Source organism: Schistocerca piceifrons, chromosome 2 (genome assembly GCF_021461385.2).
Source record: "Schistocerca piceifrons isolate TAMUIC-IGC-003096 chromosome 2, iqSchPice1.1, whole genome shotgun sequence".
Classification (NCBI taxonomy): domain Eukaryota; kingdom Metazoa; phylum Arthropoda; class Insecta; order Orthoptera; family Acrididae; genus Schistocerca; species Schistocerca piceifrons.
In genome coordinates this window covers 344,086,635-344,112,805 of record NC_060139.1, presented here as the reverse complement: position 1 = coordinate 344,112,805, position 26,171 = coordinate 344,086,635, and the positions used below count along the sequence as shown (strand labels likewise).

The window sequence follows — 26,171 nt, the reverse complement described above, 5'->3', positions numbered from 1 at the left end:
GCTGAAAGTCACGATCTTCCTCTCAAATAGGCATAAAAATGGCTGTCTTTGGGATGTCCTTGTCTGCCATTGGAATATGTGTTAGACCTTGGCACAATAAAGCACTCTGTACACAAGAGCACTGCTCAATACAAAGTTGTTTGTGCAGCAGAGGTACCAGGTATCTGTAAGGAATCGTGTGGGTATTCAAAGTTCTGCACTCTCCACAAGGCTGCCATGCACTGCACATTTTAGGAATGAGGTGCAGGAACAAAGATCAGGAGCTATCAGACACATGCATAATTCCCTCTTTGGTTGTGTTATCGAACTTGGTCTTCACTATCTTCATCTGGCCTGACACTAGTCTTCGAGGTCAGCAGGAGATCGGCAGCCCCTTAGTCATCTTCATGTGATGAACAGTGTTGTGTTGGATGTCCTTCAGAATGCCCAGAGGCTTCCTTAATGCCAGAAAGTGTCTCATTAGCATGGCATATTTGTTGTCCACAGTGTTTATCAGCTATGCAGATTGGATGGGTGTCTTGTGCCAGAAGTCTGTGGCCGTCAGCCTGGTGGTCTGGTCTACAAGGTGAGCATTGGACATGTCTGGCAAAAGGTCATAGTATGCCAAGAAATCCACACCTATAAGTGGTTCACCCATGTATTCTGTGCAGGCCAAATGCAGAGATAGGCGAATTATTCACAGCCACCAGACAGAATGTCATATGTGGTCAGCACTAATGTAGCAGCGTGCATGGGCAGATGCATAAATTGGATCCTTGTCTATTGGGTACTTATGGCCTGTGCATTGATCATTGATCAATAGGTACTCTGACATTGGCCAGTAACGCGACAAAGCACCTATGGTTGATTGCCATCAGCATTTGGGCATGCACACAGCTTCATGAATTGTTGTACAAGTTTTTCAAAATGCCCTTGGTACCAGCAGGTATCATTCTGCACATCAGATATTGGTGCCGGTGAGTGAGATGTGGCCCTGCTGCAAGAGTGCCTTCTATCCCTTTGCTGGTTGTGATCTCCACCAACACTGCCACTTGCTACCAGCTGTCTAATCTGTTGCATTAGCTCACTGACTTTCACTGCTAATGCCTCATAGTCAGCAAGCACTTCCATGGTGGTTGCACTATCGCACTGCGCATCTGATACAGTAACGGGTGCAGGCGACACAGCATCCAGTACTTTTTTGGCCAATTCTTCTAAGATACTTCAGTCATCAGTATCCTCTTGGGTCCATGCCTGTCTAAAGCACTCCTCTTGAGATGCACAAACACGGCAGATCAGTTTCGACTTCAAGTGGTCGTATGCATTCCCTTCAGTTGGAGTGACAATGATGTCCTGAACTTCTGCTGCATATTGCTGTTCCAGTTGGCTCACCATCAATGCGAATTTAGGAGCATCTGCAGTCAAACCAGAATAGAAAAGAATTGCCTCTACCTGGGCAACCATAAGTCTGGGTTGTGCGGCCATAATGGTGGTAGCCTCACAACCAGTCTGGACATTGTCGGGTTCACGTGGTCCAGACTTTCATCCACTGTGTTGTTTACTTGTGTTACATAGATGCAGGCCGTTGATCATGTTGGGGCCACAGTTTGGTTGCTCAGTATGAGAATCAGGCCTTGGGACCCTACTATGCCTGCTACAGGAAAAATACGGACACCAGAGTATCTTCACCACAACAACAGAAGTTTACTTGACCATAGAATGTTAACTACAGAGCTCATGAGGATGAATGCTAAATACCAAGCTCATGAGACTAGGAATGTGAGAACAGATCAGTTGCACTTAGTGAGCTCATTGTTGGATACATTACTGGGTATGTTGTACATAGTAAACTACTAAAGACTAAAGATAAAAAAAAATAAAATAAAATAAAACAGAATAATGAACATACAAAAAGTAACAAAACAATGGATAAAAGCCCTGCACATTGCAAGAACAAAACACAGCAACCCTAATGGAATGTGTGGGACTACTTGGTGGACACACAAAAATTGACACTTGAACTCGGGCCAACACTAGTGCACTAAAACAACACATGCAGATGCTGGCTGTGGTTGCTACAAACATGTTCAAATTTAACTATGGTTGCTTTTATAGCAGGTATTGTCAAGTACGTCTGGAAGACTCATGCTGATCTCATACTACATTTGTATATGGAGAATTCATAGCAATGGCAGAATTTGCATATACATGTAGTAAATTGTTTATAGTTGTCTGTATGGATAAAAATTAATTACAAAACAATCAATAATGCAATATGCAGTTATGATATATTGTATGATGTCAGTAATAACCACAAAATATTACTTTTACACTCTGGAATGTGCCTTACAGACATGCTCACCTCATCTCCCAGTCTGTTACCTACCAACCCAATGGAGCAGTCACAAAATTTACCCAAAGTGATGGAACATTCTGAGTATTCCAGTTGCCATCCACTGTGTGAAGGAGTGTGTTGGGAAAAAGAATGAACAATGCATGAAGTGTAAATATTGGTGTGGTGAACAGGGTACAGCAGAGCAGGGGGAAAACAGTATACACAATAGTACTATGTTGGCTTAGTAGTTCACAGGTTCAGCAGCAGTCTGGAATTTGGAGAACAGAAGGAGGGAGGAGCATAACCTCATTAAGCAGCCACATTGAGTAGCATTAGCAACTAGCAACTGATCTCTGGGCTGTCAGGGAGCCCTGATGATGACGATAATGATGTTGGTTTGTGGGGCACTCAACATCATGGTCATCAGCACCTGTACAAGTTCCCAATCTTCCCAGTTCCAATCTCACCACTTCCCGAATGATGAGATGATGAGGGTTACACAAACACTCAGTCCCTGGGTGGAGAAAATCCCTGGCCCAGCTGGAAATAGAACCTGGGAACCCATGATCCAGAGGTAGCAATGCTAGCCTCTAGACCACGAGCTGCAGATACAAGCCCTGGCGGTTATGGGCTTTGAAGTGGATCCACCAAGGCAAAGCTACCCAGTAGGTTCCATCCCCTGACACTCCAGAGGGTCTTTCATTTGATGTAGGTTCTGCATACTTCCCACTAACATCACAGAGCACCGGAGCTACTTGAATGCCAACTGGTTTAGATTTATGTCACTAAATTGACAGGGCAAATTGCCTCAGTAAAGCCACTGCTCAGCATCAGTGACTTTTTAATTAGGTCAGAGTTTTTGGGTACTTCTATTCCCTTGCTTTATGTGGGTAACTTAAACAACAACAAAATTAAAAAAATAAACTTAGCACTATAATTGCAGACCACAGATTACATCTGCAGTACAAATGTCAAGTCAACATAAAAATTACTTTTATGTAAATAAAAGTGGAGAATGAAAATACTTTTATCAATGTATGATGACCAAGGTCCTTGAATGAGTGTGTACGAAATGTTCAGTTATAAACTTTACATAACTTTTTATTGTATATGATTGCAGAATAAGAGATTTTTAATGCTTTTAGATATATTTTCCCTGAAAAATACCTCATAATATAACAAATAGCAATTAGTGTTCAAAATATACTAGCATTTTGTCTAACAATTTAAAGGAAAGATAAATTGCTACACCATAAATGCAGCACACTGAGTTGCAGACAGACACAACAAAAAGACACTTACACATTAGCTATTGGTCAAAGCATTCATCAGAAATGAAAACCCACACATTCTTTCATGGAAGCAAGCACACTCACTAACACATGTACACCATCTCTGGCCACTTTGACTGGAGTGTAGCTGTCACAAAGAACAGAAGCAGCAATCTTGAGGGGGTGGGGAATGGGAAGAGATAGTAGGACATGAGTGGGGTAAGAGAAGAGCACTATCTGGTGGAGCATTCAGGGACTACACTGCCAACTGCCAACTGGTGCAGCATAGGAAGGCTGTCGGGCAGGGAGGGGGGGGGGGGGGGATATGCAGTGAAAAGGAGCAGGGAAGGAGAAATATGGGCAAAGGGCAACACACAAAGAGGGTGGGAGATGAGAACACGGAGGATGTGATAGGACAGAGGGAGTGGAAACTGTTGGGTGGAGGGTGTGGGGGCTGTAGATCACCATAGGTTGAGGCCGGGATAATTTCAGGAGCAAAGAATGTGCTGTAAAGATAACTCTCATCTGTGCTGTTCAGATAATCTGATGGTGGAGGGGAGGTTTCATATGGCTCAGGTAGTGAAGCAGTCAGGGAAATCAAGCATGTTATGTTCAGCTGGATGTTACACCACAGGGTGGCCTCCTTGCTCTGGGTCGGAGTTTGGCAGTGGCTGTTCATCCCGGTGGGCAGCTGATTGATAGTCACACCAAGTAAACAGCTGTGCAATGATTGCAGCAAAGCCAGTATACAACTTGGCTGCTTTCACAGGTGGCCCAGCCTCTGATGGGGTAGGATAAGTCTGTGACGGGACTGGAACAGCAAGTGCTGAGGTGTGGAGTGGACTGCTATTGCACCTGGGCCTTCCACAGGCTGGGACTAAGAGTGGCATAGGGATGATGTTGTCAAGGTTGGGTGAGTAATGGAACATCACCTTAGGAGGGGTAGGAAGGATCTTGGGTAGAATGTCCCTCATTTAAGGGCATGATGATAGATAAGCAAAGCCCTGACAAAAAATGTGGTTCAGTTGTTCCAGTCTCGGGTGGTACTGACTGACGAAGGGGGCATTCCTTTGTAGCTGATTCTTGGAAGTGGTGGGAGGATTGGGGATATGAAGGGAAAGGGCATGTGAGATCTATTTGCAGATTAAGTCTGCATTTTAGTCTGTGATGTGAGACAATGAAAATAACTTTTTATGGCACATTGGACTAAACTTTGTTTTTTTATTAGCTTATCAGTGAGTTGTTATCATTTTAATCAAATGTCAGCTTGAGAATCAATCACTTCAAACATTGAATTTTATCTTGTAAGAGGTTAACAGTAGCTTTTTCATGAACAAAGAAATAATTGTTTCCCTTTCATACTGTATGACAGATTTTTGTAAGATTAAGAATGAAACTTTGTTGTGAACTAATTACATGCCTGTCCAACAACTGTTTTTGTTGTGTCTGGCATGGCTGTGTTTCTGTCATTTCTTTTTAAGCACATTTCTAATGCAAGAAAAAATAATAAATATTTAAAAGCCTGTTAATTATATAGCTACATAACAGAAGTGAACCAAGTAGCAAACTTCGTGGAAACACACTGAATATTATCACTGACCTTGTCGGCAGTTATGTTTTCTCCAAGCATGACAAATATTACAATGCTGACAAATGTTGACAGCCGAGTAACAAAAAGACCCATTGAGAGAGTAACAGCTCGAATGTACTGCATAACTTTTATGGCATTCATTTCCTTCCTGGAAAATAATTAAATAAATGGAAATTCAAAGAATGCACATGTTACAATAGACAATTAAAATGCCTCACAGAGATTAAAATAATATGTTTGGTAAACACAATTTAGTGATAAAATTACAGAGAGAAAAGGAAAGTATTCTGTTAAGTTAAAGGGCTTTTAGGTACTTCATGAATTGAGAAAATATTACTCATACAATTAACAGAAGAATATTCAGACAATAATTGCAACACAAAGCTACTGTACAACACAGTTCTAGGCCTGACAGTGAAAGTCCATTTTTTCTGTCAAAATTGCTCTTCTTTTTGAGATAGCTCCATTTTAGGTTAATAAACCTTGTCCAGTGTTTCCTCAGTGAGCGTATACCATCACTGAAGCATGATTCTGGAAAGTTTGCAAGATACACATCTCCTACCATGCCTTCTTCATTAAAATCAAAACATTTTACAGCTGTAATCTAAGACGTGGAAGGAAGAGGTCTCTGTTTCTGAATACAACAGAAGTGAAACAACTTATACCAAAGCTCCTTTGTTGCTATGTACTCAACACGGCTGTGCCCTGAAATGAGGTCCATTCTGTCTGAGATTTCCCCACCACACCTAGACTATCTTTTCATCACCCTTCCCAATCTCTGCAATAAAATATTCTGGCCACATCCTGTGCTCCTTCTGCACCCATTTTCCTACCTGACGGCCCCTACCCCTGTGACCCTCTCTGCTGTCGGACTTTCCTATGCACCCTCCTACAACACATGTCATGCACCAGCTGTTATGTAAACACTGCTCAGCCTTCTACATCTACATCTACATTTATACTCCGCAAGCCACCCAACGGTGTGTGGCGGAGGGCACTTTACGTGCCACTGTCATTACCTCCCTTTCCTGTTCCAGTCGCGTATGGTTCGCGGGAAGAACGACTGTCTGAAAGCCTCCGTGCGCGCTCTAATCTCTCTAATTTTACATTCGTGATCTCCTCGGGGGGTATAAGTAGGGGGAAGCAATATATTCGATATCTCATCCAGAAACGCACCCTCTCGAAACCTGGCGAGCAAGCTACACCGCGATGCAGAGCGCCTCTCTTGCAGAGTCTGCCACTTGAGTTTATTAAACATCTCCGTAACGCTATCACACTTACCAAATAACCATGTGACAAAACGCGCCGCTCTTCTTTGGATCTTCTCTATCTCCTCCGTCAAACCGATCTGGTACGGATCCCACACTGATGAGCAATACTCAAGTATAGGTCGAACGAGTGTTTTGTAAGCCACCTCCTTTGTTGATGGACTACATTTTCTAAGCACTCTCCCAATGAATCTCAACCTGGTACCCGCCTTACCAACAATTAATTTTATATGATCATTCCACTTCAAATCGTTCCGCACGCATACTCCCAGATATTTTACAGAAGTAACTGCTACCAGTGTTTGTTCCGCTATCATATAATCATACAATAAAGGACCCTTCTTTCTATGTATTCGCAATACATTACATTTGTCTATGTTAAGGGTCAGTTGCCACTCCCTGCACCAAGTGCCTATCCGCTGCAGATCTTCCTGCATTTCGCTACAATTTTCTAATGCTGCAACTTCTCTGTATACTACAGCATCATCCGCGAAAAGCCGCATGGAACTTCCGACACTATCTACTAGGTCATTTATATACATTGTGAAAAGCAATGGTCCCATAACACTCCCCTGCGGCACGCCAGAGGTTACTTTAACGTCTGTAGACGTCTCTCCATTGATAACAACATGCTGTGTTCTGTTTGCTAAAAACTCTTCAATCCAGCCACACAGCTGGTCTGATATTCCGTAGGCTCTTACTTTGTTTATCAGGCGCCAGTGCGGAACTGTATCGAACGCCTTCCGGAAGTCAAGGAAAATAGCATCTACCTGGGAGCCTGTATCTAATATTTTCTGGGTCTCACGAACAAATAAAGCGAGTTGGGTCTCACACGATCGCTGTTTCCGGAATCCATGTTGATTCCTACATAGTAGATTCTGGGTTTCCAAAAACGACATGATACTCGAGCAAAAAACATGTTCTAAAATTCTACAACAGATCGACGTCAGAGGTATAGGTCTATAGTTTTGTGCATCTGCTCGACGACCCTTCTTGAAGACTGGGACTATCTGTGCTCTTTTCCAATCATTTGGAACCCTCCGTTCCTCTAGAGACTTGCGGTACACGGCTGCTAGAAGGGGGGCAAGTTCTTTCGCGTACTCTGTGTAGAATCGAATTGGTATCCCGTCAGGTCCAGTGGACTTTCCTCTATTGAGTGATTCCAGTTGCTTTTCTATTCCTTGGACACTTATTTCGATGTCAGCCATTTTTTCGTTTGTGCGAGGATTTAGAGAAGGAACTGCAGTGCGGTCTTCCTCTGTGAAACAGCTTTGGAAAAAGGTGTTTAGTATTTCAGCTTTACGCGTGTCATCCTCTGTTTCAATGCCATCATCATCCCGTAGTGTCTGGATATGCTGTTTCGAGCCACTTACTGATTTAACGTAAGACCAGAACTTCCTAGGATTTTCTGTCAAGTCGGTACATAGAATTTTACTTTCGAATTCACTGAACGCTTCACGCATAGCCCTCCTTACGCTAACTTTGACATCGTTTAGCTTCTGTTTGTCTGAGAGGTTTTGGCTGCGTTCAAACTTGGAGTGGAGCTCTCTTTGCTTTCACAGTAGTTTCCTAACTTTGTTGTTGTACCACGGTGGGTTTTTCCCGTCCCTCACAGTTTTAATCGGCACGTACCTGTCTAAAACACATTTTACGATTGCCTTGAACTTTTTCCATAAACACTCAACATTGTCAGTGTCGGAACAGAAATTTTCGTTTTGATCTGTTAGGTAGTCTGAAATCTGCCTTCTATTACTCTTGCTAAACAGATAAACCTTCCTCCCTTTTTTTTATATTCCTATTAACTTCCATATTCAGGGATGCTGCAACGGCCTTATGATCACTGATTCCCTGTTCTGTACATACAGAGTCGAAAAGTTCGGGTCTGTTTGTTATCAGTAGGTCCAAGATGTTATCTCCACGAGTCGGTTCTCTGTTTAATTGCTCGAGGTAATTTTCGGATAGTGCACTCAGTATAAAGTCACTCAATGCTCTGTCCCTACCACCCGTCCTAAACATCTGAGTGTCCCAGTCTATATCTGGTAAATTGAAATCTCCACCTAAGACTATAACATGCTGAGAAAATTTATGTGAAATGTATTCCAAATTTTCTCTCAGTTGTTCTGCCACTAATGCTGCTGAGTCGGGAGGTCGGTAAAAGGAGCCAATTATTAACCTAGTTCGGTTGTTGAGTGTAACCTCCACCCATAATAATTCACAGGAACTATCCACTTCTACTTCACTACAGGATAAACTACTACTAACAGCGACGAACACTCCACCACCGGTTGCATGCAATCTATCCTTTCTAAACACCGTCTGTACCTTTGTAAAAATTTTGGCAGAATTTATCTCTGGCTTCAGCCAGCTTTCTGTACCTATTACGATTTCAGCTTCGGTGCTTTCTATCACGCTTGAAGTTCTGGTACTTTACCAACGCAGCTTCGACAGTTGACAATTACAATACCGATTGCTGCTTGGTCCCCGCATGTCCTGACTTTGCCCCGCACCCGTTGAAGCTGTTGCCCTTTCTGTACTTGCCCAAGGCCATCTAACCTAAAAAACCGCCCAGCCCACGCCACACAACCCCTGCTACCCGTGTAGCCGCTTGTTGCGTGTAGTGGACTCCTGACCTATCCAGCGGAACCCGAAACCCCACCACCCTATGGCGCAAGTCGAGGAATCTGCAGCCCACACAGTCGCAGAACCGTCTCAGCCTCTGATTCAGACCCTCCACTCAGCTCTGTACCAAAGGTCCGCAGTCAGTCCTGTCGACGATGCTGCAGATGGTGAGCTCTGCTTTCATCCCACTAGCGAGACTGGCAGTCTTCACCAAATCAGATAGCCGCCGGAAGCCAGAGAGGATTTCCTCCGATCCATAGCGACACACATCATTGGTGCCGACATGAGTGACCACCTGCAGATGGTTGCACCCTGTACCCTTCATGGCATCCGGAAGGACCCTTTCGACATCTGGAATGACTCCCCCCGGTATGCACACGGAGTGCACATTGGTTTTCTTCCCCTCTCTTGCTGCCATTTCCCTAAGGGGCCCCATTACGCGCCTGACGTTGGAGCTCCCAACTACCAGTAAGCCCACCCTCTGCGACTGCCCGGATCTTGCAGACTGAGGGGCAACCTCTGGAACAGGACAAGCAGCTATGTCAGGCCGAAGATCAGTATCAGCCTGAGACAGAGCCTGAAACCGGTTCGTCAGACAAACTGGAGAGGCTTTCCGTTCAGCCCTCCGGAATGTCTTTCGCCCCCTGCCACACCTTGAGACGACCTCCCACTCTACCACAGGTGAGGGATCAGCCTCAATGCAGGCAGTATCCCGGGCAACCACAGTCGTAGTCCGATCAGGGGATGCGTGGGACGAGCTGGCCATCCCCGACAAACCCCCATCCGGACCCCCACAGTGATGCCCATTGGCAACAGCCTCAAGCTGTGTGACCGAAGCCAACACTGCCTGAAGCTGGGAGCGAAGGGATGCCAACTCAGCCTGCATCCAAACACAAAGTTATCAGTTAGAATGAATGGGCATAAACATAAGGTGCATACTGGCAACACTCAATATTTCTCAGAATTCCAAAGGCCAGAACTAGCATAACAACATGTCCTTGGTTCTCACCACCCACCTATCCTTAATTTATGTTAATTTCTTTAGTATCAGAAACTCTTTTGAGCAACTATTCCTTTCCTCACTCACTTTTAGTTATCTATATCTATTATTTTCTGATCTATTTTTCCCTGCCACTCCACCTCTCATATCCACCACGTATAATGCACTCTTATTGACTTGTGCATGATTTTTTTCTAAGTAATCTCTGTCTGGCTTATAACTCTATTACACCTTTAAGCTCTCAGTTTTCAAATCTTGTCTGGTGCAGTCCCCAACAATTAGACTTTCCCATCTGGTAAGTCTCACCTGACCTGGGGGTTCTAGGTGACTTTTTGTGACTCTCCCATGCAGCTACCCCACGTGGTACTGCTGTGAAAATGATGCCTTCATTGTGTAGTGATCAGTGGCAGAACTCACAGCAAGGGCTGTTGTCAAGAGTGTCTGTTTGATCTTTACCACTCCCTGTGGTGACAGTGGTTCTCACTTCCTTCAAGACACTGTTGTGGTTGTGTGACATATTGTTATTTTCTGTTCTGGGGTTTGTATGTTTTATGCTGCCCATGCATCTTCATGGATCAATTCAATGTTGTCCAGTACAGACGTGAAGTATTATTATTCAACAATTTATCTTCTTCTACATACATCAAAATAAAAGTTCCCTGCTGCATTTTTTGGTTTATGTGTGAAGGCTAATCTCAGGATTTTGATATGGTTTTCACTAACAGATACACTGATTAAGGTGGAACCTGGCAGTACACTAGCTCACACATCCCATCATTGCCATGAGAGTCATTCTGAATGCCTGTTAAATATGGAAAGGGTAACATTCATGCCTCCTTGCCACCTTGCCACGGTTCATGATGCGGCTCCCCCCCCCCCCCCCCCCCCCCCCCCCCTCCCTCGGAGGTTCAAATACTCCCTTGGGCATGAGTGGAATGGGTGGAATGAGCAGGCCTTAGCATAAGTTAGCTTAAGTTAGACTAAGTAGTGTGTCAGCCTAGGAACTGATGACCTCCACAGTATAGTCCCATAGGAAATTACCAAAAATTTCAATTCACAGCAGCGGTTGACCATAATTCATCATAGTTCAGCCAATCTGCATGAAATATTTATAAATCATATACACAAACCTTCCTTGTTCATAAGTCTACTTATTAGTAAAAACCATACCAAATTCCATATAGTAGTTCCTGAGATTAGCCTGAAAATACAGGCAGAAGTGTGCAGGGCACATAATTTTATATACGTAGAGAAGAGAATTGGGAGAAATGAGCTTATAGTCAGATTAACCCCAAGCTGGCATGACTTCAGTTTTTTATTATACATCTAGACATACAGGGACATCACAAAGGAAGCTCTAACCACTGTATGCCCACCAATCTCTACCTATCATTTCTTTAAAACAAGAATGGAAATTCCTGGACAGAGCAGTATGTAAAATAAAGGCAAGGCAAACACTCACCTACAGCAGATCGGTACATGGACCACAGAATCACATAACAGAACACAACACTCACACTAACTTTCAAGCACTAGCTCTTTTTCTAGGAATAGACACACATTTGTTCACAACCATGCAGACATCCAAATACATACTCCCATAGCCATGACAAGACTATCTGTGCGACATGCCTGTAGCTTGCTTTCCTGGAGGAATAGTTTGAGATAATGGGCAAGAGAGCTGACTGTTGAAAAGATGCACATGCAAAGGAGTACACTGTCCCAATAATGTTGACCATTGAGTGTACTGTATTCAAATATTTGGGTGTCAGAACACCCATGCAACATGGTGCCTTCCCACACCATAACACCATGACCATCCAAAAAATTATGTTCAACAGTGTTCCTGATTGCATGTCCATATGAAGGTACATCCAACATTGTGAAACATGATTGTTTTGGTGGTCCATATGTTATGGTGTGTGGAGAAGTAATGTTGCATGGGCATAGTGACCTCCAAATATTTGAATAGAGTATGCTCACTGGGCAATGTTATTGTGGTACTGTACTCCTTCTCTACATGCATCTTTCTAGGGTTGCATTCGGCCTAGACTTCATTTTTTCAGGTATGACCACATCAAACAACACGAGTGGAGGGGCTCTTGGAGTGAGAAGATATTCAGCAAATGGACTGGCCTGCTCATTCCACCCAATTTAAATCCTATCGAACACATGTGGAATGCATTGAATAGGCATATTGCAGCATGTCCATATTCACTAACAACCATCCAGCAGTTGTCACCTGCACTGGTGGAGGAACAGTATGCTCTACCATGAGAACTCCCAGCGACCTTGTGACCAGTGTCTGAGGACACTGCAGAGCATGCAGTGCTGACCATGGTGATCACACACCCTATTAAAAACCATATCCCAACTTTTGTAATGTCCAGGGAACCATCATGAATCCCAGTGACATCAGTGTAATTATTGTCTTTGAATAAAAGTGTCATTTCTGTCCATCTAACTGGATATTTCTTTCATTTACCTTCTGTGCTATACTATAGCAGTTCTTTCTGTGTAAGATTCAAGTTTCATCGAGCTATGTTACTTGGCAGTGATACATCATTTTAAAGTTACTTTCGTCCTTAAGTTTTACACGCCAGTGTTTGCATTATTAGTGCAATTCCTAATTATTGTCAATACCACTTTTGTGATTTTTTAAAACTTTGATTTGTGTGGAGATTCAAAACCGTGACTTTAGGAGTAAGAAATGAAGGTTTAGAATTTTTTTAATTTATAAATGAAAAACTTTCTCAGACAAAAGATTTCTGAAACAGGTGAAAAATTCTGTCAAATAGGTAACACATTTTTTTCAATTGTTAGGCGGGCTCACTAATATAGATGATAAACATATACAAAATTTAGGTAATCATTTAGATTTGGTAGAAGGAAAGTCAGAAAGTAAGGTTGGGTATTTACATCATATTACATCAGTACCAGATATGCCAGTAAATAGAAAAGGAATTACTGGACACAAAAGTTAATCTAGAACATGTCAAAATTAATTATGTAGAAATGCTTACAATATTTTATATCAGAAGCCCTTTGGATTCTAGTGGTTGCGGTCCTTCCTGGACCACTGCCTAATGACCATTTTTGTAGTAGACACAGGTATACTGACGGCAAACATTACAAGGTGTGACACAGACATACTGACAACAACTATTACAGAATGTGACATAACAACTAAACATTTAACCAAGAGGGTGAGAAACAGAAGAAAAGATGGGAATATGAAACCCCTGTGCTCCATTTCGGAATCTTAGGTATTGAATTATCATCATGATTGTGGTTCATTATGATAGATTATGTTGTGTGAAGACCCTTGAAAAGCAGAAACATTATTTAATATTGTGGTCTTGGGACCAATTTCTTTTACCTTCTAAGGTATGCACCTACAGTGGCACATATTGAAGTAGTGTGGAGGAGTGGAGACTTGTGCAGAGTCAACAAATAATTACCATGGTCTTAGTACTCTTTATATTCTGTGCAATGAAATACCTTTTCATACCTTGTTATAGGGAAGTACCAATTTACTGGTAATAATTACTGTGGTCTTAGTAATCTTTGCTCTCTGTGCGGGGAAGTATTTTTTTACTTGCAACAGGGGAGTAGTAATTTTCTGTTTGGAACTTTCATACAGAAGAGTCTGCCAGATATGGTAATGCTAGTATTGACAATACTGGAGGAAGAAGCACATTCTCTGGGAATTTTTTGCTGTGAGAGACATACTCTAATTTACTGATGGTGTCAATCACCTGACACTTTTGTAGATTCAGGTTATTGGTTTATGATTTTATTCACTATTTATAGCAGGATTTCTTTGGTTTGGTTTATTAAACAATGAAATCTGGTAAGAGTACGTACTGTTTTCTGCTGCATAGTAACATTAAAATGGTAAAGGTTTTGTACAAAAGCAAATTTGTGCTGTTTGAAATTTTCTGAATGTTAATATCATTGTATAATTTTAAGAGGCTGGTTGCTTAACTACCACATCGAAAGTCATGCTTATTCTCAATTTTGCCATGCCTAATGAATTTAAGAATGGGCTACAGGTGTGGCCAATTTGAATCAATGTCCAAATAGCTTCCCGTCAAGTTATTTATTATAGTTTTGTACTACTAAAAGGAACATACAATTTTTCTGGATACTAAACAAAAACAATACCATCCACACAGGCCTTGAAGGCCCAACTGTACAGACCAGCTGCCGTGTCATCCTCAGCCTTCAGGTGTCACCAGACATCGATATGGTGGGGCATGTGGTCAGCAAACTGCTCTCCTAGCCATTGTCAGTTTTCATGATTGGTGCTGCTACTTCTCAATCAAACAGCTCCTCAAATGGCCTCAAAGGGCTGAGTGCACCCCACTTGCCAACAGCACTCAGCGGACTCAGACAGTGACCCATCCAACTGCTAGCCAAGCCTGATAGCACTTAATTTTGGTGATCTGATGAGAACCAGTGTTACCATTGTGGCAATGTCACTGGCTCTGGATACAAAATATGAAATAAACATTTTTATGTAAATCTGTAAAACAAACAAATTACCTAATGCCCGACAGTGACCCATCCAAGTGCTAGCCAAGCCCAATAGCACTTAATTTTGGTGATCTGATGAGAACCAGTGTTACCACTGTGGCAATGTCACTGGCTCTGGATAGAAAATGTGAAACAAACATTTTTATGTAAATCTGTAAAAGAAACAAATTACCTAATGCCCTTTAGTATTGACATTGGAAAGCCTATAGAAGCCTTTGCTGTAGTAAGTAGAAGATTGGGACATATTCATTGGAAGATCAAGAGGTCCTCTTTGTTGTAATAAATGGCTGACCACAGTCAGATATGACAGTCCCGTAAAGTAGAACCTAGCTTCATATGGTAACCTTAATGTTTCTCCTGTGAGGAGTAATGGCCCTTTGACTTTGAAAGAAAAACACAGATAATAATAAGGGATAGTGATATAAAAAGTATGTGTACATACTTACCTGATGTAATTTCCAGACAAGTAGCTTTCAAAAGCAAACCAAGTATCATATAGATGTTCAGAGTAGGTTAACAATTAATAACAGGGAAAATCAAGCACAATTAAAGCGTAACTGTAGTCACAGGAGTGTGCTTTTGAATGTCCAAGTGATTGTGTGTTTACTTTTGCTAGACAAAGAACAAAAGCTTGAAAGTAAGTGTGAATACTGTTTACTGTTATGAGTGCCTGTGTGTCACACATCAGTCTGCTATAGGTGAGTGTCTGCCTATCCTTTATTTCATGTATTGTTCCATCCAGGAAATTTCATGAGTGATGTTCAATTATTTGTTGTATAGCTAAAAATAATGATTCTTCTTGTAATATTTGATATTTGAATTAGATTAGTTAGAAAACAGAAACACACTTGCTCATTTGTATTGGACGGCATGTGTGAAGGTACAGAATTTGACTGAACTGACTTTGGGAATTTTCCCATAAAATTAGAGGTGCAAAATATTCTGTAACTTCATTATCTATAAATGAGCAAACATGTCTACAACTAATTTTATTATACATAAAATAATGCACCTGTATATGACTGACGTGTGGCACAGAGAAACACACAACAGAAAACATTATTTGCACTAGCTTTTGAGATCTTTCCCTTTCTCTGGTTGGAATATTCATATGCTCACACACAACTATACAGACACCAAAGTTTACACATCCACAGTTGTGGTAATTATAATTTTTATGATAACTAACTAGTATAAGTATGATGTTATTTGAGGCAGAAGTTATTCTCTAAATGTCGAAACACTTATTTTGAATTTTCTTATTTCTTTGAGTTATTCCCTGGGCAGCATGCAGCTGATGGAAATCATCAGCAGACACCCCTGAAGCCAAACTCACATGGGACGAGTTAGCTAACACTGATGTGAGCTGTAGTTTTAGGTCATCACTTCCTGTTATTTCATGTTGAGGAACTATTGCCTCATGTGAAACACAAAATGAGGTCTGTGATTTTTGACAATGTGCTATGACAGGTTGAACAAGAGGCAAGAACGTTTTCTATGTCACAAGCACAACTTGATAGATGCCATATTGTATTTGTTCTTTTCAGTTGAAGTAATTATTTAGTGGGATACATCCGATGAATATATGATGTTTCTAAGAACTACCTGAGGCTGAGAATCTCTCAAAAATACATAATTATTGGTACAATGTGTTGTAATAAAATGATGGGAAATGTAATATTTGTTCTTAAAGAATTTTTGTATTTCTTTATTTTCATGTTATAAGTTGTGTGTTATGGAAGTATGCCATTTGAAGGCAATGGCACATTGAAGATGCATAAAAAATGCATCATTCTTGGTGGTATTTGTTATAATTAAATATCAGTTAATAACATCAAAGCTATTAAAATATTTAGAAGATCATAATGTAAGATACAAGGTTGTTTGTTGTAGAAGTTCAGCATAGTGTAGTTGGTAGAGATGCTGAGTTACGAAATAATGTGTAAAGGATAAAGTTGTAAATGAGTCTTGGAACTGACAGGTGACAAAACCAGGGCACCACTATGCTGATCACAGCAAGTGAAAGCTGCGTGGGCAATGACTTTGCAACGCTATGGTGGTGACAACAGATGACAATTGCCACCAACGTATGACGCAGCTTACAGGAGCCAGTTATGACAGCCAGGACTCACTGACATGTACCATGTGGTTCATCACAGCACACTAATCATGGTAAGCAATATACATCAGCATGGAGAAACAATATTTAACAATGCTCAAACCGGCACCTCATTGTCAAATAGCTGGGCAGTGATGTGACATCGGGCGTGTGCTACTCTGTAGCGTGTTGATGATGCAGGCACTTCTGCCATAGGTGGGACACTAACTGCTGCCTGCCACATAAGCCTCTGTATGCCAAGGCATCCCTGCCACCATTCAAACAGTACCATGCTGGATTCAAGCCATCTCTGCCCTCACTGGGGCTCCAACAGAAGATACCTACCCTCCGAGCCCGGAAGTGTGACACAGCCTGATGCCCCTCTCACTGCCACTGCCAGTTACTCTCCCTATGTCCAGGAGACACAGGAATCTGGTGACACAGCATCAGCCACCCAGTAAAGGGATGCACAGTCAGCAGCCAGAGGCTGTCATCTACAGGGAGACACTGTCATATTCTTTGAACCACTCACTAATGGTTGCAATCAAGCCTCAATAAAGAAGTCATTGTAACCATCATCAGACCTTCTTCATCTGCCCAAATCCTTCCTCAGCACAGAAAACTAGTGCACTCTAAGCTATCAGAGCCATTTTGTAATAAATGTATAATAAATTCTAATAATAAATATAATAAATGTCTGTATCTTCCTGTATCCAATTTTTCCACTATTTTCTAAAAGGCTGTGGGTCTCTCTTATTAAATTAATAGAAATATTTTCTGTAATAATCAATGATATGTAAATATAAGTGGACTCTCTCTCAGGAATGAGTTTGTCCAATTTTGTGAAGTTTTAGTAACTGATGCCCTTACAGACTGGACAAGCAACTTCCTTTTTTCCTTATGACATATTCATGGATATTGAAGTCTTTATTAATGTGTACTACAGACAAAATATCATAGCTAGCATATGGACAAGGGTGAAAATGTATGTTTTAACAAAGCTAATGTAGGAATTTTATGTGTGTTCATTTTCGTAAACAAACTGTGTGGTTTAAGAGCCAGACACAGCCAACAGCTGCCACTGGATAGTATTAGTCACAAATCCCATCAACTAGCACATTCCATGTGATGTAATGCATCCCACATGAGGATGGCTTAAGTCACAATAGGTGCTGCTTGGAGCTACCAACACACTACAGAGTAACAAAGAGGATCTCACAGGACTCCATGTCATGGACATCGAAGCTAACAATGTCAAATTTAGATTATGAAAAAGATTTAGTTTCCCCTTGAACCTAGCCTCTGCCCAAGACAGATGTTTGTACCTATAACTGAAAAAACAGTCATCTCAACTAGAATAAGTTAATTCAATGAAATAATAACATAATATAATTAATTAATTATGAGTAGTATTCACTCCAATCCATTGATAGCTGATTGATACAGCAACTGATTTCCATGTTTATCCTGAAAACAAATCAGTCATAACTGCAAAGTTATTTATATTCCAAAATAATGCATTTCACCATAATTACGCATCATCAGATTATCTGAAAGGAAGAAAGGAAGCTAATTAAATAACTATCTTATAGACATTATAAGTTCTAAGCTGCACTAATAATTTAATTATGTAAAACAGTCAAATGAAGGTCATTGTGCCAGCTACCAAAGCTCTATGCCAACCACATACATATAAAACCATCTGGATGAAAATCCAGTCCTCAGAATAACTAAAAAGAACTGTGATAACCTAGATGGAAAAATTTCAGAAATCAACCCACAGCCACAAAGTAAACAAGGTCTGACCTACTGATAAAGGAAACCAATGGAGAATTACAAATACCTTTGAACCATTGTAGCAGCAAGCAGATCACTGCATAGAGCCATGCATACATCATATTGACCTAGATGCCAAACTGCTGAGCAGCCTAAAATTAAGATTATTGAACAGGTAATAATGCACATACTAGGTAAATAGTACTGTGGTAATTAATGATAACATTAAATGTTAACCAGCAAGTATAACAAGGATAAAGCATAGAAAAGCAGGATCCTTTAACAATTAAATAAATAAACCAACTGTAAAATTGCAATAAACTTCCAGAAATCTTAAAAATGTAAAAAAATTACATATGCCTGAGTGAGGAGCAGAATGCTATGACAATCCTCTATTAAATGCATGCTCAAAAACCACACAACTACAGTGAATGTACATACAGCGCAATAAAATAGTTAACACTTGAGCGCTTACATGATGCTCATGGGATTAAAACACATTGTACACCATACAAAAAGACAATAAATTGAAGGTCCAGAGCCAATGGTACACACTAAATAGGTCTTATATTAGAATATGGAAAAACAATGATAAAAAAATTATTGCACTAATAGTGCTAAGTCAATGGAGGAAAAAAGAAGGAAGGAAGATTGGGTTTAATGTCCCATCAACATCGAAGCCATTAGAGACAGAGCACCAGCTCGGTTTGTGTCAAGGATGGGGAAGGAAATTGGCCATGCCCTTTCAAAGGAACCATCCCAGAATGTGCCTGGAGTGATTTAGGGAAATAACAAAAAACATAAATCTTAATGGCCGGACGCGCGTTCGAACTGTCATCTTCCGAATGTGAGTGCAGTGTGCTAACCACTATGCCACCTCACTGGTGTCAATGAAGGGAGCTTATGGCAGGCATCATTGAGTCATAAAATGTCTGATTCTTGCCAACAAACTGATCATTAAGAAGAGTACCACTATGTTCACATGAGTGTGTAACAACTTTTATCTCTTCTAATAAGCTTTTTTCCCTTTTTGACCAAATGAAGTACTTTTAAATTGCTTTCAAGTGCTCCACAAATGCTGAATTATGTACCCGGACCACCACACACAAATTGACTTATTCAATATATTCTATATCCAATGGCATCAGTAATGTGGGAGAACCTGCATCTAAATAAATATGCAAGCTTCTGCTTCAGAAGTATGTTTTTTAAGAGAATTTCTTGGTTCACATTAGGAAGGAATTGCTCAATGCTCTCAGTAATAGTGTCTTCTTACCTAATTGCATTTTGCTATCACTAGATATTAAAAATATGTATACTACACTACTGGCCATTAAAATTGCTACACCAAGAAGAAATGCAGATGATAAATGGGTATTCATTGGACAAATACATTATACTAGAACTGACATGTGATTACATTTTCACTCAGTTTGGGTGCATAGATCCTGAGAAATCAGTACCCAGAACAACCACCTCTGGCCGTAATAATGGCTTTGATACACCTGGGCATTGAGTCAGAGCTTGGATGGCATGTACAGGTAAAGCTGCCCATCCAGCTTCAACATGATACCACAGTTCATCAAGAGTAGTGACTGGCATATTGTGATGAGCCAGTTGCTCGGCCACCATTGACCAGACGTTTTCAATTGGTGAGAGATCTGGAGAATGTGCTGGCCAGGGCAGCAGTCGAACATTTTCTGTATCCAGAAAGGCCCATATAGGACTCGCAACATGCGGTCGTGCATTATCCTGCTGAAATGTAGGGTTTCACTGGGATCGAATGAAGGGTAGAGCCATGGATCATAACACATCTGAAATGTAACAGCCACTGTTCAAAGTGCCGTCAATGCAAACAAGAGGCGACTGAGACGTGTAACCAATGGCACCCCACACCATCACGCCGGGTGATACGTCAGTATGGCGATGACGAATATATGCTTCCAATGTGCGTTCACCGCAATGTTGGCAAACACGGATCGACCATCATGATGCTGTAAACAGAAATTGGATTCAACCAAAAAAATGATGTTTTGCAATTTGTGCACCCAAGTTTGTTGTTGAGTACACCATTGCAGGTGCTCCTGTCTGTGATGAAGCATCAAGGGTAACTGCAGCCATAGTCTCCGAGTTGATAGTCGATGCTGCTGCAAATGTCATCAAACTGTTCATGCAGATGGTTGTTGTCTTGCAAACATCCCCATCTGTTGCCTCAGGGATCGAGACATGCATGCACGATCCATTATAGCCATGTGGATAAGATGCCTTTCATCTCAACTACTAGTGATATGAGGCCGTTGGGATCCAGCATGGCGTTCCGTATTACCCTCCTGATCCCACCGATTTCATATTCTGCTAACAGTCATTGGATCTCAACCAAAACAAGCAGCAATGTCGTGATACGATAAACGGAAATCGCGATAGGATACAATCCGACCTTTATCAAAGTCGGAAACGTGATGGTACGCATTTCTTCTCCTTACACGAGGCATCACAACAACGTTTCACCTGGCAACACTGGTCAACTGCTGTTTGTGTATGAGAAATCGGTTGGAAACTTTCCTCATGTCAGCACGTTGTAGGTGTCACCGCTGCTGCCAACTTTGTGTGAATGCTCTGACAAGCTAATCATTTGCGTATCACAGCATCTTCTTCCTGTTGGTTAAATTTTGTGTCTGTAGCATGTCATCTTCGTGGTCTAGCAATTTTAATGGCCAGTAGTGTAACTTACCCATCAATGACACTATCACCCTCATATCAAAAAATCTTCTAGAACACAGCTGGCTTATGCTGAAAGAGACCAATGAAACTACTCCATTCTCAAAGACTTAGAGTATATAATTATTTTTCTTTCAATAACCAACATTATATACAATCTGATGGCCTGGCTATGGGCAGTTACCTAGCAGGTTTTATTGCTGGCACCTTCATAAACCATTTAAAATGTGAGTACTTCAGTAAAAATATGGGGAGTTCTAAGCAAGTCCTCATCTGTCAACAATATGACATTTTTATTATTTTAATGGGCCAGTGGCTGAGGTTGAGTTGTTGGTAGATGATCTTAATAAGTTTCAAGCAAAACTGAAATTTAGTCATGGACAATGGATGAAAATAAAGTACTCAGCTACCTGGATTTACAAGTACAGCTCAACAATGGCTTTACATTTGGTTTTACATTTACCAGAAACCAACCAAAAGCGACTCTTTGATACACACCTCCTCCTGTCACTCATTCTGTTACAAGCATGCTTTTTCCAAGACTATGGACCACAGCATTAGTGAAGTCCCATTATGTCCAGCAAAATTGTCTGGTCTTAAGTACATTGCTGTTCATAACAGTAGTAATCCAGTGATGACTGACAATCTATGTACAAAAAGACCTTCCCATTTGCTTCACCAACTGCTAATCATAATTTTATGAGAATCCCTTCATAGGAAAGCTTTAATATGAGTTAGCGAAACATTTTTAAGAAACAGCGTGTAGACTCTATTTTCCTTTAACCAATAGCCTACAGAACGATTATATCAACAATGAATAGCTGTATGGACATAAGACATTTAAGACTAAATTTTGTGACATTTACTGAACAGAAAAAGGCAGAGTGGACACCACTCAGCATCCACAGAGCATCAAAGGATAGTGGCCACCAGCCACCGATGCTAAGCAATTTAAAAACACTCCATTGGGGCAAAAGTGGATGAAAGCTGAACTTATTAGAAGAGATGAAAGTTGCTATACACAAAAGTGAACATAGTGGTACTCATCTTAATGATCAGTATGTTATCAAGAATCAGACATGTTATGATTTAATGATACCTGTCACAAGGTCCCTCCATTGACCTAGCGTTTTTATTCCATTAAGTTGTTTTATCATAGTCTTCTTGTAGTCTAACTTAAGACCTATTTGATGTGTGCCATTGGTTCTGGATCTTCTGTTTATTGGCTTTTTGTATGGTGTACAGTGTATTTTTACCCCATGACCACCACATAGGCACTCAAATGTTTACATTTGTATTGTCCTGTATGAACATTCACAATAATTGTTTAGTTTCTGAGCATGAATTTAATAGAGCATTGTCATAGCATTCTGTCCCTCACACATATATAATTTTTTAGATTTGTAAAAGTTTTATTGCAATTTTACAGTTGGTTTACTTATTCAATTGTTCATGGATGCTGCTTTTCTATGCTTTATCCATGTTGAGCTTGCTGGCTAACTTTTAATAATACAATCATTTACCACAATACTGTTTACCTAGTATGCACAGTAAACCTCATTTGGATGGCCCATGTTACCTGCTCCATAATTTTAATTTTCATTGCATTTTAATGTAATTTAATTCCTCTTATCAAGTGTAGGTTATCAGTTCCATATCAGCCTTGTCCATAACTTAAGATACAAGTGCCATCTGTTGTGCTTTTGATGTATTAGCATGGCTATATGCGGTCATCTGCCATTCAGTAATTCTACTGCCAATGCCAATTAGACCATTCAGCTGTTTGGCATCCAGGCCAGTTTGATTTATGTAGGTCTCTGTGTTGTGACCTCTTTGTTGCTATAACAGTTCAAAGGTATTTGTAATTCTTTGTTGGTTTCCTTTAACAGGTTGTCTGACCTCGTTCCCATTGTGGCTATGGGTTGATTTCTGAAATTCAGTTCTTTTTAGTTATTCTGAAAACTGGATTTTCATCCACATGATTTTATGTGTATGTGGTTGACATAGAGCTTTGGTAGCTGGCACAATGAACTTCATTTGACAGTTTTACATGAGTGTGGTTGAGGGGTTTAATTAAATTATTGGTGCTTCTTAGAACCATGACTTACAATGTTTATAGGATGGTTATTTAATTATCATCCTTTTTTTCCTTTTAGATAATCTGATGATGCCTATCCATGGCTTAAAATGTCATTTTTAAATAAAAATAACTTTGAAATTGTGACAGTTTTATTTTCAATATAATTAATTATGATTTAATAAAGCATGAATACCCAGAATTTGTGCCTTCAAAGATTGGCATAAAACAGAAACTATATGCATACAAATGTAAGGTATAAATTATTTTACATAGACTAAAATGCATACACATGTCACTATACATTTGGACTTCATTACTGACAATGTTAATGCTGTGGCAATACATATCATATGCTGTTGCTTACAATTAATAGATCAATAAGATTTTATACATGATTGTTACAAATGATCACAGTAACATATGATATGCAATATGTATAATCATAAGGATATTAATCATTGGAATCATGGGGCAAACACTGATGTATGCAGACACACTTATCCTCTTTGGTTGACTTGTAAACATTAATTTATCACCTGTATTGTCAGTAGTATGTAGAGTGCCTCCAAGTGAAATTTAGAACCAGACTTAGTATACTGAAAAATGATTAGCAGTGCTTGGTACATTTTACTATCAACAATGTAACATATTTTACTTCTTGATGAGGCTGCTAACACTGCAGAAATGCAGTGTCTTCAAGTATTTTTATATGTATGAACACTGTCAGTCTTATTACTTTATAAGTGAGTATGTAACACCTTATTCTGGGAGTTCTGGTGTGTGTGTATAGTTAAATATAAACGTATTTCCTTTGTTCTTTCCACTGGTATACAGGATACCTCATGATGATTTGAGGACTGAAACTGACTGTAATAAAGAAGTATTTATTAGCAGCTCTTGGCAGTGAATCATGAGACTTTTTTAAATGTTTATTCACATCTTTCACTTTATTTTGTGAAAAGGAAAAATATTTAGCAGGTATCAAATTACCAAGTTCTGAGACATATCTGAAAAATGTTTTAGAACTAACTCCAGAGATAAGCCTTAGAAAGTGCTTCTGTATTCTGAAACACTATCCCTGAAAGTTTAATTTACAAAAAATTGGTTCACTGATTCATTTGTACCTGCAAATATGTAGAATAGCTTGATTTTTTAAATCACTTACAATACAAGTCAAATATACTTCAAATGTAGCTGCACTAATGTGCTTAATTAATTCTAGGATGTGGATTTTCCAATTGAGGTTGTTATCTAGCTGTCATTCTCAAAACTGAAGTTTCTGTTTCTTGTATTTCACTGTTTGAGTATACGTTTTTATAGCTTGAGGAGTTGTAAGAGAAGTAGTCAATTGTATGTTTTATGTCTTGTCCAAATTTAATAATAATCCACGTGCCTTTAATAATTTACTGATATTTTCAAATATCTGTGTCTTTCTGGTAAGAGGTTTGGTATGACTGTTTTTTTCTATTCTTTTAGAATTGGCAGAAATGATGAAATATGCATCTCCTGAAATATGCAAGTGGAATATCATTCATATGAGTATGCATCAGAAACAACAGAAGGCCCAAAACAGAACCTTGTGGTATACTACACTATAATGCTTCCAGTTTTATGTTTACAAGAGCTGAAATTGGCTCGCTAATGTCTGTCCCCATCACTCACAGGTGAAACATAGTCAATCAAACATGACTGGTGTATGTAGATATAACAGTATGACCATTTGTAATTTTAGAAGAAAACATGTTTCATGTATGTAAATACCATTATTTTTTTGGGTTACCAGATATTCATATATGAAAGGAGCAAAATAATTTTATGCAACTTATTTTCATTATTTGCATGTTTACAGATGTTGGCATTATTCTTACACTGTGTCTGGAATAAGGGCACCAATATGAGATATCCATATTCTTCATAGGGAAGATATATAAGGAAAGATGATTAAGGTACATATTCTTGATAGGGGAATAGGTATAAGGAAAGAAGATTAAGGTTTAATGTCCCATCAACAATGAGATTATTAAAAATGGAACATCAGCTTAGCCTGGGGAAGGATAAGGAAGGAAATCAGCAATCAGGTGTGCCCTTTTCAAAGAAATCATTCCAGTATTTTATTAAACCAATTTCTGGGAACAACAGGACTCTAAAGTTAGATCATTGAGTGGGGATTTAAACTGTTGCCCTCCTGAATATGGGTGCTCCACCCACCCCCATCCTTGTCACGCACACAGATACACAGTACATGCTCGTAATATACACTAAGTTTCAGTAATATTCCTCTTACAGCTTACATTTTTAAAGTGATAAAAGGAACACTGTGAACTCATGATACTCACTTTCGTGCAGCAGCAACTAAACTTGTGAATGACTTCTCCCATGCATACATCTTGATAACCTGGATTCCAGAAACTATCTCATTCATTATGCGTACCCTGTTATCTGTGCGAATTGCTGTCTTGTACCTGAATCTGGAAGTTAGTCTACCAAGATAACCTGTAGAATATTGAACACTGTGAATTTATTTTCAAATAAAAATTTTAAACAAAATTTTAAATTGGATATTCCTTGCTAAAAATGCACATAGAATCATGAACTTCATAACACAAGAACATGAATATCAATGAAATGTAAGTATTAGCTACAGTTAAGCAAGACAGGACAACTAGGAGTAACTCAAAAAGGAGATGCCATGCTGTGCTTCCAGGAGCTATGTTCCACAGTGCACTATAAACTAAGTGAAAGAATCTGATAACAATAAATAGCTGACCAGGAATCACAAGAAAGTCATAATGATTTTTGCTTTTAATCTTTATGAAGTTATAGTTGGATTTTAAATATCTGATAATTTTTGTTAATGTGGTCATGTAGAATTTACAGTTTAACAGAAATTATGAGAT

The 26,171-nt window shown here is 39.9% G+C and overlaps 1 protein-coding gene across 3 annotated transcripts in view; it reads right to left on the bottom strand.

The window, feature by feature from the left end:
• The window catches only part of LOC124775036 (probable multidrug resistance-associated protein lethal(2)03659), a 294,648-nt gene that overhangs the window by 175,196 nt on the left and 93,281 nt on the right, over nt 1-26,171 (bottom strand). For all 3 annotated transcript variants that reach the window (XM_047249811.1, XM_047249810.1, XM_047249812.1), the window contains 2 exons: nt 25,611-25,767; nt 5,186-5,324 (listed from right to left, as the gene is read on the bottom strand). In XM_047249811.1, the coding sequence (XP_047105767.1) occupies nt 5,186-5,324; nt 25,611-25,767 (296 nt within the window). The remainder of the gene's footprint in view (nt 1-5,185; nt 5,325-25,610; nt 25,768-26,171) is intronic.